At 48.6% G+C, this 19,168-nt stretch overlaps 1 protein-coding gene across 6 annotated transcripts in view; it reads right to left on the reverse strand.

The window, feature by feature from the left end:
- Positions 1 to 19,168, reverse strand: part of LOC144729830 (protein mono-ADP-ribosyltransferase PARP14-like) — a 117,051-nt gene that overhangs the window by 76,777 nt on the left and 21,106 nt on the right. For 5 of the 6 annotated variants that reach the window (XM_078610348.1, XM_078610364.1, XM_078610356.1 and 2 more), the window contains 2 exons: positions 17,763 to 18,026; positions 12,679 to 12,912 (listed from right to left, as the gene is read on the reverse strand). In XM_078610348.1, coding sequence (XP_078466474.1) covers positions 12,679 to 12,912; positions 17,763 to 18,026 — 498 coding nt within the window. The remainder of the gene's footprint in view (positions 1 to 12,678; positions 12,913 to 17,762; positions 18,027 to 19,168) is intronic. The other variant, XM_078610363.1, reaches the window with a different exon arrangement.

The following is a 19,168-nucleotide window of genomic DNA, read 5'->3' on the forward strand; positions in this document are numbered from 1 at the left end:
AATGGGGGGAGAACCAGTCCTATCTCAACGAAATCTGTTATTTCCCATTCAACCGTTTTAATCACATCTCTTAATCCTGTAAGAATAATGTCTTTATCACTTTGAAAAACTCTGTGAATTTGAAATGGTGCCCCTGTTATTCCAACCATGGATAGTTCTTTTTTCTTCTTTAGGCCTTCCACAAATTCTTCCCATTCCCTGGGCTTTTTTTGCAAATCAAATTCTTCCTTGAGATTAACTTTTATTTGTACAACTAATTCATGAAACAATTTTTCTGCTTTAATTAAATCATCATCACTGGCGCCAATAAGTGTAATATCCTTGCCCCTTTCTGACATAGTAGCCCGTATGCCATTTTTACAAAATGCATATTGAATAAATTCTTCATTATTTAACTGCATGAGAAATGTTTTTATTTCTTGAGAAATGTCCAAAATATTTTCAGAACATTGTATTAAAACTTCCATAATTTTAGATTTAACCTCATTGGCACTGTCTTTTGGTCCTTCTATTAGTATTTTATTCTTATCCAGATCGAAATTTATGACGGTACCTGGGAACTCTTGCATAATTAGTTTTTCAAGCCCATGTATTTTAAATAAATCTAAATGACATTTCCTCATAGTAACTTCTGATATCTTTAGATTTTCGATTCGTTGCATCTCTAAACGTATGTCATCATGTAATTTGGAAAGTTTTCCTTGAAACAATTCAACATCGTCTTTCAGACCAACTAACATTATATGAAAATTTGTCTTGTCAGGAATGATCTGAATCCTTTCCTGCAGACTTGGAGAAACTTTTTCAACAATGGCCTCAAATGTATTATCATTAAACGTTTCTGAGCAACGCTTGTATTTGTTGAAAAACTCTATACATTCCTTTGCCACAGACTTTGACCAACATCTCCTCAGCTTGTAGCAGATTACTTGATTATCAGCATATGCAGGTACAATCCTCATCACATCTTTAGCAGACCCAGCAGGCCACATAAATCTGGCCTGGTGTGTTTTTAATTGCTCTTGAAGCTTGTCGGAGTCTTCAGGGTGTAAAGAGATGAATTCCATCAAAATAGGATCTACTTTTAATTCATGTGGTTCCAGGCCCTGGGTGCCCCTTTCATCCTCTGTGAGTATGAATAAACCATTCGACTCATAGAAACGATGGCCTATTAACTGATTTTCTTTCAACTTAAGTTTTCCCTTAATGAGTTTTTCAGCATCTGCATGAGAAGTGGAGAGGGGGGGAGGGTATATTAACATTAGTGTGTGCCTGCGTTTGCAAGAGTTCATTATGTTGTTGCATGATTACATGCCTCCATCAAACAGTCTTGATTTCCCAAATACAGTACTTTAAGGTACATTAAATGTGCATGTTAAACTGAGATATGAAAGTACCATGGTATTTAATAATTATACATAAATTATGACAATTTCCTAAACTAGATTTAAAGAAAACCAACTTAAAAATAAGAGATACAATCTATTTGTACTGAAAGGGCATAAATAAGTAAAATATTGGAAGCAACCCACAGGGCAATGCATTAACGGTCTGGGGTCTCACTAACATGGCCACCTCTGCGCCCTTAGCCTCGATGTATCGATGGTTCTTACTGTTTTATGGGCTGTGTGTCTCACTGGCATGGCCACTGTTGTGGTGGTTCTCTTGCGTCGAGGCAGCTGCCTCGTGGAGGCCGCTCTCCGATCTTACATTAACATGCTAATCTCTCACATTAACATAGCCACCTCCGTGCCCTCATCGTGGAGGTCGCCCTCTGATCTTACATTTACATGCTAATTTCTCACATTAACATCACTAGCCCCGCCTACTTCGTTTATGACCCTTGGGCTACACCCATTTTAAACCTTTTAAAACAGTCTGCCTCAGCAGCTGTCCCCCTCTTTTTAAATCCTTTATATTAAGTTCGCTTGCTTGCTTAGGGCCGTGCAAATCTTTCGGTCGTTTTTTAACCCACTTCCCGTGATCCAATCGAGCTGACATTTTGCACACAGACTCGTTGTGCGTGACAATGCATTTTCGTGAAAAACATTTTTTCCAAAATTTTACACTGTTTAGGGAAATTTTTTTAAATATTTAATTACCAATTGTTTAATGCTGCCAGACAATCATCTGACCCATAGGTGGCAGCCATCTCAAGCCAGAGGACGAGAGGACTCTAGCCGCCCCGATGCCACGCATATAAAGGATTTATAGTGAAAAACTTAGTTTTTACGGGTTTATTTTTTTCTTCCCGATGACGAACGCTTGTGTTGCGATCGAAACGTCGTGATATATTATTTATATTTTATTTTCTACCTCCGTGACTTTACCGAAATAACCAAAGAGTATGGATTCCTGCAGTCACGAAAGCTTCAAATCAAGATCAATTAAAAGGTAAACATGTTATTCATTTACAGCCTCTGTTGACTTAATTTTAGAAGGTTGTTAACTAGTGTACTTGAAAGTTTATTGGATACTAGCAGGAAGTACCCGGCGTTGCCTGGGCGAAAAAAGATACACACACACATCGACTTCGACACACACATTGACCCACACACATAGAAACACATAGACTTACACACACATGGACTCACACACAGACATCGACTTTAGACACACACACATGGAGTTACACACACACAGCGACTCACACACACATAGACTTACACACACTTATCGACTCACACACATCCATAGACTTGCACACACATGGATCCACACACACACATACATAGACTCACACACACATAGACATACACACACATATGGACTTACACACACACACATATAGAGTTACAGACACATCGATGCACACACACACATGGACTCTCACACACGTACACACATCGGCGTATACACATGGACTGACACACATAGACTCGCACACAAACACACATTGACTCACACACGCACATAGAGCCACACACACATGGACCGATACACACACATGGACTTACACATGTACGTACATACACACACACATGGACTCACGCACACACATGGACCTACACACACAAAGAAATGGACTTACACTGACTCACATGGAGCCACGCACACACAGCGACTAACACACACACTTCGACTGACACACACACACACATATCGACTCACAAACACATTGACTCACACACACACATCGACTACACACACACATCGCCGCAGACACGCACATCTACTCACACGCACACATGGACTTAGACACACATTATTATTGTACATTTAAGTAACTTATTTAGAAATTATTAGTTGTCTACACACACGCACCACGCACACACATTGACTAACACACACACATCGACTTACGCACACACACATCGACGGTATGCACTGCTATTACTACAACAGTGCATACCAACTGTGGTGGTTCTCTCCAGTGTGGCCGGGCACACCCCGGCCACGCCCCCCTTCTCGAACCCTCGAGAAGGTTCCGGACGCCGACCACATGACCCCCAGGGTCCCCCCTGGACCCTGGCCCCCACCTTGATCCGGTCATGTGTCTGGCTGGGGTCACCCAGAGTGCCACGGCCTGCCACGACCTCCGTGGCACATGTCAACAGCCTCTGCACTGCCCTACCCGGCAGTGACGTCGTGTGTGTACAGACCCGACATGGTAGTGACATCATGTGTGTGCAGACCCGACATAGTAGTGACGTCATATGTCACTACATCACCCCCCCCCCCCCCCCCCCCCGTGTAACATACAGCCGTCCCGGCTGTGACCATATAAAACCAAAACCTGTGTGCCTCCAAATGAAACAGAACGTCAATAAATAACCGGCGAGCGACAACAAGTTACGCGAGCAACATATGTACACCGAGAACGAGAGCAATCAACTCTAACGTGTGAAAGAGTCATTTGAAACGCGCGGTTTTCGAGCGAGTCCGCGTGGCTGGACCTCCAGGTGAGGTGGGTCTAAGCTCCATGGAAGGTCCTGGGGGAGAATCGACACAGGCGGGTGGGTGCAGTCATGCCATCAAGGGCGGCGGCGTTGATGGAGGGCGGACGGGCGACGGCCGCCCTTCGCGCAGTGAGCCCTCTGGAAGGGCAGCGGCCGGCAGCGTCGGGAGGGTCACGACCCCCGATCCTGTGGGTGGAATGATAGAACCACCCTGAGGGGCCCCCAGCTCGCCAAGCACACCCGACACTCGGCCCGCGGGGATTGGAAGATGAGGGGACATGGTGGGGATGAACGAACGGTTTAAGCCTCGACGGATGCACGAACCAATTCCGGCAACCGAACCGGATCCTAACGCACTGAGGCCGGTCGGCCCGCACCACTTCAACCGGACCTCGTCACAGCTTAGACAGCTTGGGAGACGTGCCAACAGGCACTTGCGGACAGTGCAGCCAGGCCATGTCGCCCGGGGCCCACCGCCTGCCCGACAAGTGACGAGCCCTCAACTTCTTGTTTGCCAATTGCGGTGCAGCAGAGTTTTCCCTGGAGGCTGCTCGCGCCTCCGAGATACATTGAAGAGTAAACCGCATAGGATCGAAAATGGAAGCCTTCGGCTTCGCAAGAGATACCTTAAGCTGGACATCAATGGCGGGGTATGGTTCCCGCCCATACATGAAAAAAAACGGTGAGTAACCAGTGGAAACGTGCGGAGCCGTTCTGTAGGCAGCAAGCACCCCAGGGATGCGCAAATCCCAGTTCTTCTGAGATTCATTGACCTGCTGACTCAGCATTGAGGTCAGAGTCCTATTGAGACGCTCTACCATCCCTTCTGTCTGGGGATGGTAGGGCGATGTGCGCACCTTCTCCGTCCCTAAAAGGTCGCACACTTCCTTAAGCAGATTAGCAGATACATTTTTCCCCTGGTCAGTGAGGAGGCGCTCTGGGGGTCTTTTATCAAGCAAGTAGCCATGCAAAAATGCCTCATTGATCGCAGCAGCCGATTGGTTAGGGAGCGGCCAAGCCACGACCCAGTGGGAAAAATATTCAACGCCCACAAGCAAGTATTTATTTCCTCGGGCCGTAGTGGGGAAGAGTCCCAACATGTCTAGGGCTACAATCTCATTGATGTGGGATACTGTAATTGACTGCAGTGGCGGGAAACTCTTAACCGGCGGTGGTTTGCGGCAAGCACACTGCACGCAACCTTTCAAGACGTTTCTGATATCCGCCGCCATGCCGGGCCAAGAATAGTCGAGCCTAAGAGTGGCCAAGGTCTTGTTAACCCCCAAATGTATCAGCCGCTCATGGATGGCCACAATCAACCTGCCCCTGAGGCTTGTGGGCACAATGATACTGCATCGTTGCAGCCCGCCATCCCAATGCATCAACAGGCCCCCCTGCAATATGATGGGGGCCATCCTGCACCGATGCGAGTCACCACAGGAACCCTCAACACAGCGCCACATCTGTAACAGCGAGGCGTCTTCTGCCTGGAGGCGCCCCCATTCTGAGTGGCTCAACCCCAGGGCAACGTCACATAGTACAGGAGCACTGGGCTCCGCGGCAGAGGAAGTTGATGCCGACGCAACAATGGGGGGAGAACCAGTCCTATCTGGCGACTTACAACGGGCCGAGCCCACGAGACATAAACAGCTGCCGTCCGGGGGCAAACGCGACAGTGCATCCGCAATGGCGTGCCACGTCCCCTTACGGAACGAATAATCCTGCAGGATTTGCAACCAGTGCGAGAGCTGGCCCGATGGTTGCTCAACGCGCAAGGCGTACTGGAGGGCGGCGTGATCGGAGTGCACTCCGAACCACCTGCCATATAAATACGGCCAGTATTGTTGCACAAAAAAACTATAGCGAGTAGTTCTCTGCGCGTCACACAGTAATGCTGTTCCGCTGGCGAGAGCACTTTACTACCGTATGCCACAACCCTCTCCACCCCATTCACCACTTGAGTATTGGAAGGGAGGGGCCCCCACCAAGCCATCCTCCGCACCCCACCGAAATTTCTGTCCTTTTGCCGTCAGGGCGTGGAGAGGTTTGGCAACGGTGGCGAACCCGGGCACAAAGCGACGGTAATAGGAAGCAAAACCGATAAAACTGCGTACCTCACCCACCGACTTGGGGGTGGGCCAACGTGTGCACGCACGCAATCTTAACAGGATCGGTCACGATACCTGATTTGCTGACTATGTGCCCGAGGTATCGCACAGACATTTGCAACATGTGGCATTTCTGAGGTTTAAACTTAAGATTGGCCTCTCGCATCTTAAGGAAAACAGCACGCAGCTGGGTCAGATGCTCATCGAACGTGCGACTGAACACAATTATGTAATCTAAGTATATCAGGCAGGAGTCCCACTCGAGTCCTGCCAGGACCAGCTCCATAAGTCTTTGAAAAGTCGCCGGAGCCGAGTGGAGGCCCATCGGGAGTCTGTTAAATTCAAACAAGCCTTGCGGCATTCGGAAAGCAGTCTTAGGCCTTGAGCAGTCATCGCATCCAGCGAATCATCCATACGGGGCAGGGGGTACGCATCAGCTACGGACACTTTGTTCAGTTTGTGGAAGTCCATGCAGAAGCGCAGACTCCCGTCAGGCTTCTTCACCAACACAATCGGAGCGCCCCACGGGCTTGTGGACGGGGAAATAACATCCGCGGCTAACATATCGTTAACTGCGAGGCGTACATGCTCCTTTTCAGCCGGGCTCAACCGATATGAGTTTTGCCGAATAGGAGGAGAGTCACCCGTATCAATGTGGTGGTTCAGAAGGGTCGTGCAACCAAGATCAAATTTACCCCGGCTGAAAATATCACTGAATTCAAGCAACAATGCATACAACGCGGACCTCTGAGCCCCGGACAGGTCCCGATTCTCGAAGCAAAGCGCATCCGCCGACCCATCTTCATTAGACCGCGCGCGTCCCGTGTTCTGTGACATCGCAAATCCCCCAATCATATCACCGTGGACCGACGCGGCAGACACATGAGTGAGTACTGTACCCGCTTGAATAACAAACGCGGCCGGCCCCACATTCAGCACTTGAATAAAGGGCTGCCGATCCCTCTAAACCAGCGACTGGGCCCCCACAAGCGACATCCCGCGATCTGCTTTATTTGACGGTCCCAACACAATTCCCCCAGCAGTGGCATCCTGATCAAGCGGCCTGCGCAGCCGCAGGGGGACAAGCATTTGTGCCCCCAGGCGAATTGTGACCGTGTCGGTCACAAGCGCCGGAATAGATGCGTTAGCATTGTGCATTCTAGTAGGCAGTGACAAAAACGTGATACGCCTTCCCGAGGGCAACTCCAAGCAACCTCGGTCCGTTAAAATTTTGAGGGGCATCTTTCCAAGGAAGTCCGTCCCCAACAAGCACGACACCACCAGGGATGTGGAAACCAACATGGGCCCTTCCAATTTAATGTCCGCAATGGCCACCTCTGCCGAAATTTGGCCCAATATTCCCAACGGTCCCCTATTAGCGGCGAAATACGGAACAGTAACGGGGCGCAACATACGGCAATTCCGCAGCAAAATATAAAATATCAGTTTAGAAACCATGGTGGCGGAAGCCCCCGTATCAATAAGATGTCGCACCTCAACACCCTGTATGGTGCCGACGGCCGTGGATTAACGGGCGGTCGCGGCGACAACGTGATGGGCTAACTGTGACCACTGGTCAGGCTGAGTGGCCAACCCTCTCCCAAAGCAAGAAATTTCCTATGCGATGCAACGCGACGAGGACAAGCAACGACAGTACGCGGATGCACGTGATAATGAGATGGGTGAGGTGGGAACGAGGGCCAAGTGTGTGGTGCACCGCGACTCGCTTGGGGGCCCCTCGTAGTCGACGTTGGCTGGGAAGACGACGATGGCGGTCCAAAACATCCCCAACGAGCAGCGCGGCACCCCGAGGCGACGTGTTCTGGCAGACCGCAGTTGTAGCAGACGGCGCGGCTGGAGCCCGGGTAAGGGAAGGCTCCTCGAGGGCAGCCGCAGCCTCCCCCGCTCGCCATGTCACACCTCCGTCCAGCACCACCGTCGACCGCAGCACAAAGTGGGGCAGGCTCGTCCTCTTCCAACTCTTCGCGTCCGCTCGCGGGTGCAGCACATGTCACCAGCCCCTTATGTCTCTTCAACCCAAGGTGAGTCTGTATGCAGCGTGCGATTACCAGGGACGACGGATCATCCTCCTCTGAGGCAGGAAGGGTAACATTTAACTCTTTCGCCAGCCCCAACAGTCTTTCCAAGACCAATGAATCAATGCCCGCCGGCTCCATCTTTGGAAACGCTGCCTGCGGCAGAGACAGCAGAGCACTTCTGAAGGCGAGGGGCATCTCGGTTTCCCCCCGCTGATGCTCAGCAAATCTGTTGTGCACACTGGATGGCGGGTCGTGGACTGCAGCCATATCCTTGAACGCTTGTTGCAGCATGGACCGCTGCGCTGGCGGGATGACGTAAAATGCAGCCAACGCGTTGTTGTTGAGAGAGGTGGGAAGCGCTTTCAAAGCTTCTTCCTCCATTCGCCCCACAAGAGTGCAGCTCGTGGAGAAGCAGGGTTTGAACACCTCACAATCCCCGCCAGCCGCAGTGAACTCCCGCACAAATGGGAGCCGGCGATGCAGTGCAGGGACGTCCCGTGGCACAGCTGGCGAGTGAGGGAAAATGGCGGCCTCCCCGCCGCGCGTTACCACCAAAATGGATGCTGCGTGTTCGGGCGGCGCGGCGGGAGAATCGTGCGCTTGGACGGTGGCGGAAACGATGTCGACGCCACGTGGCTTCTCCGACGACGGCTCCCCGCCGTCGAGCTTGGCGACCAACTCGGCCGCAGTGCCCAGCATCTCTGCGAGGTGGGTGCTGGCCGTTCGGCAAGTCTTGGGCAGCGGTGGGTCCACCGCCTGAGTCGCGCAGCGCTGCTCTGTTGGCAGCGGAGCCTCAGCGGGACCATCCGGCACTGCCATCCCCAGGGATGTCGGTGGGATGAAGTCTCCGTCGTCCTCTTTGTCCAAGGAGTGTCTGGCAGGTTGCTTTCGATGTTTGAGCATTCCACCTCACGCTAGGTAAATATAACCTAAATTGGTCACTTTTGGCACCAAATGTAATGTGTTCGATTGAGGCGCACACTCTTCTGTGGAGGCAACACTATTTATTAACACTTGTTACACACACTATACATAGGGTGGTGACCACCGACCTACTCTCATTAACACTCAGGTATTATAGCTGGCGTGGCCACGCTACGTGGACCTTGGCCCCGACCTTTTCGTCTTCAGTCTTCATAAGGCATCTTCATCCCGGGCGCGAACAGCCCCGCTCTCTCAGCGGCGCCCGCTTATATGCCTTTCCAACGTGGCTGGCCACACCCTGACCACGCCCCCCTTCTCGACCCTCGAGAAGGCTCCAGACCACGACCACGTGACCGCCAGAGTCCCCCCTGGACCCTGGCCACCGCCTTGATCCAGTCACGTGTCTGGCCGGGGTCACCCAGAGTGCCACGGCCTGCCACGACCTCCATGGCAAACGTCAACAGCCTCCGCACTGCCTGACCTGGCAGTGACGTCGTGTGTGTACAGACCCAACATGGTAGTGACGTCATGTGTGTGCAGACCCGACATAGTAGTGACGTCACTACAGTAGTAACTACTAACTCTATTGTAGTTTCTTCTGATTATAGTGTTATCTACTGACTCTATAGCAGTATCTACTGACTCTATAGTAGTGTAATGACAGTAGAGTCAACTTACAGTGTGAGTGGACTAGTGGCCATGGGAGGTAATGACAGGGCAGTCAGCCTGCAGTGCGAATGGATGAGTGGCCATGGGAGATAATGACAGGGGAACAAGCTTGCAGTACGGATGGACTGGTGGCTACGGGCATGATTGGGAATAGGAGCATGGCCAGGTGACGGAAGAAGACCGTAGAGTCTGCTGGTAGAGCGAGCGGTCTAGATCCAGCGAGAAGGTTCGGGAATGGGGGCGAGGCCTTGGACCGTTTATAAGGGAGATGCGCGGGAGACTCGGGGCTGCTGAACTTGGGGTCTCCGCCTGTTCAAGCAAACGTGTCTTCAATAAAATAAACTATCTCAAGAAAGTGTGCCAGGTCGTCATTACAGTAGTATCTACTGACTCTATAGTAGTATCTACTGACTATTGTCATATCTACTGACCAGTGGCGGCTCCTGCAAAATCTCTCAGGGGGGGCAAATGTCTGGATGATTGATAAGGATAAGGTCCACCCATGCAATGGATAAATTAACAGCTTAAGCATGTAAAGGCAACTTCACTTCTTTAATATTAATGAAAAATAAAGTGACTCTTACAATACATCTTGTTTGTTTCTATACTCACTATTAATACAATCCACTCAAGTTTCTTTTATTAAAGATTCCACTAGGTGGCGACAAATTATATTGTTGGATGAAACGTGCTTACGTATGACGACGTAAGCACGTTAGGGCGAGCCCTCCCGGAAGCCATAGAGAATGCATTGCAGCGCCCCCCGGTCGAAAAAAAACATCTTTGAATGTAAGTCTATGGGGCCACTCGGGGCGATTCTGAGCCGGAGTGAAATCGCCCAAATAGAGGCGGTACTCCACAGAACGTGACATGGCGCTGATTGGACTATATCCAGAGGCACAGTGACGGCTAGCGTGACTCTGTGGTTGAATGAATTGGTGGTGCGTCGCCCAATCACCCTAATGAAGAAACCGCCCCTGCTACTGACTCTATAGTAGTAACTGCACACATTGGGGTGGGGAGTATAGGATATCACACTGTTCAGGATTTACCTTAATGTGTGGTTGTGTTAGCAGTAGAGAAGCTAGCAGAAAGTATAGCTAGCAGTGGAGAAGCTAGCAGAGTATATAGCGGAAGGCTAGCAGTGAAGAAACTAGCAGAGTATATAGCGGAAGGCTAGCAGTGGAGAAGCTGGCAGAGTATATAGCGGAAGGCTAGCAGTGGAGAAGCTGGCAGAATATCTCGTGGTAGGTAAGCAGTAGGGAAGCTAGCAGAAGATATAGTGAGAGGCTAGCAGTGGAGTAGCTATCAGAGTGTATAGTAATAGGCTAGCAATGGAAAGGCTAGCAGAGTGTACGGTGGGAAACTATTAGAGTGAGTAGTGGTAGGCCAGCAGCAGAGAGTTCGAAACGAGCGGAGCGTGGCAGGCAGGCTGGCAGTGGAGAGGCTAGGAGAGTGAGAGAGAACAGGCTAGCAATGGAGAGGCTAGGAGAGTGAGAGAGAGAGGACAGGCTAGTAGTGGAGAGCCTGGACTTGCTGTTCAAGGTCCTAAGAAACATCCTCCTAAAGTTCAGCCTCCACTTCTCTCCGACGGTCCTCATCTTTGGATACCTGAAGGGCGACGGACCCCAACATCTTCAGGGGCTGGTCAACGTGCTCGTCGGCTACGCCAAGCTCACCATATACAGGGCGAGGAAGGTGGCCCTGGAGGGGAAACGTCCGGCCAGCAGCCTGGCCATCTTCCACGCTCTGGTCGGAGCCAGGGTGGGACTGGAGTTCCGCTATGCGCGGCTGACCCACGCCGTGCCGGCCTTCAAGGAGCAGTGGGCACTGGAGGAGGCCGTGTGCTCGGTGGCAGATGATGGAGAGCTTTGCATGCAGATATAAGCTACCCGTCGGAGGCCGTTGGACTGCGAGAAGGGCTGCGTGCAGATGCAGCACTTGTCGTAGTTAAGAGAGTGAGAGGGAGAGCGAGAGAGAGAGCGAGCGAGAGAGTGAGAGAGAGAGAGAGCGAGAGAGCGACATGAAGTAGGAAGAGAGGAGGTACAGAGAGAGGGGGGGGGGTAGAGAGAGGGGTATAGTGAGAGGTTAAGGAGAGCAGAGCGAATAAATATTTTCTTAAATCTTTCATTTAAAAAGGGGGCGGTTATGTAAAGCAAAGCTTTAAAAAAAAGAAAAACGAAATGATGAACGAAGCAAAGTGCCAAATACACCTAGCATATTCTTGTTTCCTCTGATCGTAAAAAAGAGAGGCTAGGAGAGTGAGAGAGAGAACAGGCTAGCAGTGTAGAGGCTAGGAGAGTGAGAGAGAGAACAGGCTAGCAGTGGAGAGGCTAGGAAAGAGAGAGAGAGCGGAGTGATCAAAGCGACCAGAGCGAAGCAGGCGAGCAGCGCAAGCAGGAGAGTTGCGACGGAGTTACGGGGTGTCGAACGCGAGGAGTTCAGTTAAATAGAAAGTGACAGGAGAAAAAGTTGTCCACGTGAAATAAAAACACTACACATGAGCCCCGTGCCTGAAGCCATAAGTAAAAAGGCAATGCAAGACACAAATAGCTCAGGGTGGCTGCATTAATTTGACTACGACTGCACATTCCTATAGATATTGCGCAAAACAAAACAGCCATGCCTTCCATACAGTTAATACCCCTGAAAATGGATATCAATCAACCATAAAAGCCCTGAAAATTCTCCCAATACAGCAGCACATTAAATGAAGGGTGATAAGCCCCAGAAATCCTGCGGGCTTCTCAAAAACAGAATTTGTTGAATGTGCATTGCATTGCTAACGTGTGTTACATTGTTTATTCCTCATAGTTATGATGATGGATCACAGAGCAAAGATCAAACATGACAAATTAAATGGGATTGTGGCCACAGCAGGGGAAAATAAGCAATTATTTTAGCATCTTATTGTAGAAACATTGCATGGAATTATGTAACGTGAGTAGAATAGACAATACCTAAAATCGTACGTTAATTATTTCCAGTATAATATATACTTTAACTGTATGTGTGTACAATTAATGCAATTCAATTCACCTTCAATACTGTTGAGGTGGATTATGGCAGTATCATCTTCAGTCTCAAGTTTAACATTTTGCACTTTCACTCCTGGCCCTGGCATACTCTCCAAATATAGCCGCACCTCACTCTCGTCAACATGTTCAGGCAGGTTTTCAATCAGCACACAATTTGTCATTGGAAGTTGCTGAGCTTTGATACATTCTTTGTTGAATTCTCTTTTCCCACAGCACTCTATAAAGCATTCTATATCTGGAATAAAAACAAAACAATATACATTCGGAATACAATAATGCACATCTTTGTTTTTAGAAAAATATTTTAGAACTTAAGAAGATGACTTGAAATGCTTATTTTCGTATTCGGAATTGATGTAAATATGGTCTGAAGGTTAAAAATATACTTGTAGTCTCAAGTTTGCCGATGATATATCAACAGACTTATTACGAGTGTAGCACATGGAGTTTTACACTAGCTCAAGTGAAGACGCGAAAACAACAATACTTCAAACAGCTTTTAATCAGGAAGTCTCTTCAACTGATCCAGCTATCCAACCTCGAACAACATAAAACATGTATTCTGAAACTCACTATATTGAATAGTCCAAGAGGACTTTTAACACAACAAAGTATGTCCTCTATCAGCAGTGTGCCTTCGCTTGTGATACAACACAGCTCATACATGCAGTATTTATGACATCATGTGACATGCATGGCATGCTGGGAGGACCCAGCTTATGTACACAATAGCACTTTCTACTATCTATAAATCACCTTTCCGTGTAATAATGACTCTTATCTGTTTTCAGCCTGCGTGCACTTTACCGTCTGATGAGGGTGGTGCGGTGGTGTAGTGGTTTGTGCATTGCATTGCATTATATACCAGTCCCTTGAGCTTGAGTCTGGAAGACAGCTATAGTCAGCAGTGAGTGATATCTGAACCAATCTTGGGCCACTCCATTACAAACCCACACAGAGCAGCATGGTGAAGCATGGGTCAAATAAGCCTTTTGGATTAGCCTTGAATCTTGTATCATGTATGTGTGTCTATTTTTGTAGGGAGCAGTGGTGCAGTGGCCATAAACTGTTCTACAAACTTGACAAGTCCCATGGTGCTTGTTGTGAGCTTCCCATGGGTCAACTTATTCTGAAAGTGTTGAACCCCCAGCCCCTATTTTCCATCTTGAGTGGCGAGGCTGCATGCTGTGTTTATCCTGCATGGAAACTATTGCTCAATCTACCTAGATATTGTACATCGTCCTCCAACCTAAAAAGGGTCATCACAGACTCGACACCCTCACACTGATTTTGGGGCCATCTGATCAGCTATATTGTTTTTTGATTCCTCATTCACCTCTATACAAAATAACGTAGTAGCCACTATTGAGAGTTTTTGGACTGTCCGAGCTGCTCTAGTCAAACACTGGCTCTCTTAAAATCAGAATTCAAATGTTGTACATGGTACCATTTCAACAAAGTCAATATGCACCACCAACATCCACCCTCAGAAAAATGAAATAATGAAAATCGAAATATAAAAGTGGCTTCCAAGAAGGAAATGCAACATCCTCACGGTTGCTCATTTAGGTATATTGATGGGGTGGTGGGGTGGTTGAGACCATTTACTAAAACTAAACAATTTTTTATTTTACCAGATAAGGCCCACTGAGCTATATATCTCTTTTTCAGAAGTGGCCTGGCCACAAATGGTAGCCCAATGAAGTGGCTTATGTGGACATTTATAGCAGCCAAATACTTTTAAAGCACGTTGATTCTAAATGTGGAGGGAAAAACTGGACATACTGGAGAAAAATCCATGCAACCACGAGGCGAGAAACAGTGCAAACTACAAATATACAGGAGGCGTCAGGGTCAGGTTCGAACCCACAACCTCCTGTATACCAGGCGAGGTAGTTAACATCTTGTCACCGCGGCGCCCCTTTACATTTAGGGAGATAATATTAAGTTTATTGGGGGTAAAGTGTGAGATACGGATCAGTGTTGGGTAGAAACATCGTTGAAAAAAAACTGGCTGAATGTCTCACTAGCACATCCACCGTTGCGGTGGTTCTCTTACATTAACATGCTAGTCTCTCAAAATACAATGGCCACGTCCACAGCCTCAGGGCGCCTTTCGGTCGTACATTTACATGCAAATACCACCGCTAGCCCCGCCCACTTACCCTTTGGCTACACACAATACAATGACCACCTTCGCAGCTTTGGTGGCGCCCAACAGGCTAATCTCTCACAATACAAAGGCCACTGCCCCAGCCATTGACATGCTAATCTCTCACAATACAAAGGCCACTGCCCCAGCCTCTATAGTTGGACCATCTCTAGCTCCACCCACCTACCTTGATGCACCCATCTCAGGCCTATATTAGATCTTGTCTCAGCAGTTTTCTCTGTCTCACCTGAAGACGATTGCTTGTGTTGCGATCGAAACGCCGTGATGTTTTTTTTTTCTTTTTTGTTCTACTGTACGTGGCTTTACCGAAATACCCATAGAATATGTATTCCTGCAGTCACGAAAGCTTAAAGTAAAATTTTTACCGTGATGTACAACAGTCAGAAATTGTTAAGAAGGGAGACACGGTACTCAACTATTAGAAAGAGTGCTGACATTAGTGTGTGTGGGGGGGGGTGCACAAGTTTCGGATGTTCCTATATGGCAGCGAGTTCATATTGGAAACCAATCACAAGCCCTTAATTTTCCTGAACAGATCACAAATTGAAAATGTCCGAGTGATGAGATGGGCATTGTCATTGCAACCCTATCGGTACACCTTACGCAGTATTAAAGTTGCTGACAACATTGGTGCCGACTACCTGAGTAGATGTCAGTAGTAGCTGCCCAGGACAAGCCGAGGTGTGGTCTCTCTTTCACACTCACGGGAGATGAAGTCAAACTAAACGTTGCCTCTCTTGATAAGGGAGTCAATGTGATGAGGTTAAACTTGAGGATCACACCCCTGCTGTGCCGGTAATAACTGGTGGGACCGGTTGTAGGATAATGGGTGTGGGGAAGCCCAATTATGTTAATTTAACGGCTATAAAAGCGAGGAAGGAAGCCAAGCACAGGAGCCACCGGCCACCGGCCACCGGCCAGAGGGCCTAGAGTGTGAAGGAACCACACCGAGTGGGGCAAGAGGGTCTGATCCACAGCTGGAGTGTGGAGGAACCACACCGAGTGGGGCAAGAGGGTCTGATCCACGGCTGGAGTGTGGAGGAACCACACCGAGTGGAGCAAGAGGGCCTGATCCGCTGTTTGAGTGAGGAGGGACCATACTGAGTGCAGCAAGAGGGTCCTGATATACTGCTGGAGTGTGGCGGAACCATACCGAGTGCAGCAGGAGGGCCTGATCTACTGCGGTAGTAGAGGAACCACACCGGGTGTGGTAAGAGGGCCTGATCCAATGCTGGAGTGGGAAGAAACCACACCGAGTGGGGCAGGAGGGCCTGATTCACTGCTGGAATGTGGAGGAATCGCACCGAGTGGGGCAACAGAGCCTGATCTACTGCGGGAGTGTGGAGGAATCACACCGAGTGGGGCAAGAGGGCCTTATCCACTGCTGGAGAATGGAGCATCCCGACCAGGGCTGCGATAACCTCAAGCAGTGCAGCCCCAGAAGTTGAGTGTTGTACCTGGGGCTGAGTGTGCTGTGCTGAGAGGGGTGGGTCCAGTCTGCTGGAGTGGGGTAGGGGCGACACGCCACACCCAGAGCCACGAGGAGGGCTCTATTTAACTGTTGGAGTGTGGAAAGACCACTTCTATAGCTGGGTGAGCGATGTCGACTGTCGGAGTGTGGGGACTTGCCACGCTGAGAACAACTCTGCATCAATAGCTACACGGGCCTCCTCTTCAGCTTTCATGGATAGGGTAACTATTTAGAATCGTTACAACATGATAAGGGTTGCCATAACCTGTCATTCTTACCTCATTAAATAACCAGGTTTCCTGATGCTCGCCTATGTCTTCCTGGGTTAGCAATTGTTATGGACGCTGTTGTTGGGGATGTATGACGATTAGACCTCACTGCATCTGAAGCACCATCCATTCATGCAGCTGCAATGGCTGCATTTGGTAAATGGTCCCGACCTCTCCAGAGACTCTGAGTTTTGGAGGAGGTGTTCCAACAAGCTGAGAAAGCCGCAGGCCCACTCCCACCATCTACAACATCCCTCGTCCGAGAATGAGGAGGCTTACTGCAGCCTTCCCTCATAGGTTGGAGAGACATGCAGCATCACAAAGATGAGTGGTTTGTTACAGGTTGTTAAGGAGATATAAACTGCCTCAAGAGCATGCAATCTCAAGTAACTTTTTATTTACATCAAAAAAGTGACTTGCAGCATCACAACTATTACCATCCTTAACGAATGAGTATCTTATCTTTGACCCCCAGGAACAGGTTTTCAGGTTTTATGAAGATTTTTGTGAGGTCTTGGGGACAGGAAACCCCTCTGCTTAGATGAAAACATGGGGCTAAGTGTGGTTGACCTTACAGAAAATGTGGTGCCTGGAAAGGAGTCTAACCCTGTGAGTGGCTGGCTGCTGTGCCTTCAGTTGAAGAAATGCTAAGGGCGATCCAGAGCCTGAAACCAGGTAAAGCGCTAGGCAGAAATTACCTCTCAAGTGATCTGCTGAGGGAGGGTGCCATTTGTTTGCAGGTTTCCTTATATGACGGTATCACAACCATATGGTCCACAGAATAGGTGCTGCAGAATTGTAAGTGACTCTTATCTGTTTTGTCCCGCCATCTTCCTGTGTGTGCCTCGTACATATTATATTTGCAAACTTTATAATTAATTTTTTTACGGGGAAATTATTTCACTTAGCACATTTTTCACTTGACGCATAACTTTTCGGTAACCCGTCTACACCGTTAAACGAGGACTTATTGTATTGCTCATCTCCCTCCCAATACCATGCCCGCCTCATGTCTCGCCACCCACCACAGCAAGCATTACACTATTTGCAAAAGGAGCCACCTTCCAAATATTTACAAATAAAACCCAAGCGGCAGTGTGAGTCGGTCAGGATCACCCTTAAAATGGTACATGTCATAAAATGATAGGCGTTATAAAATGTCACCTACTTACCAACGTTGGTCAAGAAGGTAATAACTTTAGAAATGTTGTTGTCGGTGTCCTCTATTTGAAATTCACCAGTGGCACTGCAGGCCTCCACATAAAGCGCAAGGAAGTGTTTTTCCACTGGCTTGATAAATCCACTCAGCAGCACCCTCTTTGGATCAAGTGGAATTGCTTTTGAAGTTTGCATTATGGGGTTTTTGATAAATGCTGAACACACCAATGGTATATTGTTTACCTCGTGGTCGGAGCGGGACAAAACCCGATGAGACACTGTATACAAATGAAATAAAAGTAAAAATAACGTCAGTAGAGTTATTAGAAATGCCAATGAATATGAACATGATACAATTATATTAGGTCTTCATATTACTTTAATTGGGTGGATGGGGGACACTTTAACTCACAAAAATGATCCAATATGAACCAACCTGGAGGATGAAGGTACTATTAGAAACAAACATACGCCTTTCAAAACTGGCCTAATTGATCAAAGGGTTGCCAAAAAGTATTTGCAAATTAAAATAATTTTTCCCAAATATCTACCCTTCAGCAGTTACTGATATTTGATTTTTTTAAATGGTTACTGCAGCACCAACAGAATCAGGAGCAACACCAGTACAAGGCAGCAATAGCACTAACAGTAGCGGTCGCGTAATAGTAGTAACGGAAGTGTTGGTGAAGGCAGCTTCGACAGCAGCTGATGGCTACAGAGCAGCCTTGCTTTGTCGTCTGTTAGCTTGGGTCTTTGCCACATCTGGCAAAGCTTCCAGCTGATCTACCTTTAACATCACTCACCTGTGCTGCCCTTCCGAGCCTTTGCCGTACATCCTGGCACCCCCATTCCTGAGCTGTAGGCCAAATTCTGCCAACTGAATATTTTCTGCTGGCTCGCCTACATCCCCGTGGTCTGTCACTTTACTGGCAGCCACGAACCTACAGCCAATGGCTACTCTATTCCCGAATGTGGTCTCACCAATGTGCCCAGAAATCATATGCTTGGAGCTCCCTCCAGTCATGAGCCAGCATAAAAAATAACTCTAAGGTAGTTTAAAACGTAGGCTTTTGCGACCAATATCCATAATACAGGTTTTTTTGGGCTAGATCACGTAAATAAAACACGTTCCTTCGGAGTGGGCAGGTAGGGACTTGGTTGGAGAGCGCGGCGTTCGGGGGGGGGGGGGCAGTTGGATGAGTGGGCATGTTGACCCTTCCCCCCCACCCTCCCCGACATCGTCAACCAATCGCGGCGTAGCTCAGTGTTCGGTGGGGAGGTGCATGGATGGGCGGAATTCCGTGTATGCACGACAGACCGACAAATAATCCCTGGTGGGCAGTGTGGAACCTGTTGTTCCTACCTGTATAACACTCTAGGTAACTAAGACTCTCACACACATACACTCACTCTCAGACAC

The sequence above is a fragment of the Lampetra planeri genome, chromosome 2, assembly GCF_965212315.1.
Source record: "Lampetra planeri chromosome 2, kcLamPlan1.2.h2, whole genome shotgun sequence".
Lineage (NCBI taxonomy): Eukaryota > Metazoa > Chordata > Hyperoartia > Petromyzontiformes > Petromyzontidae > Lampetra > Lampetra planeri.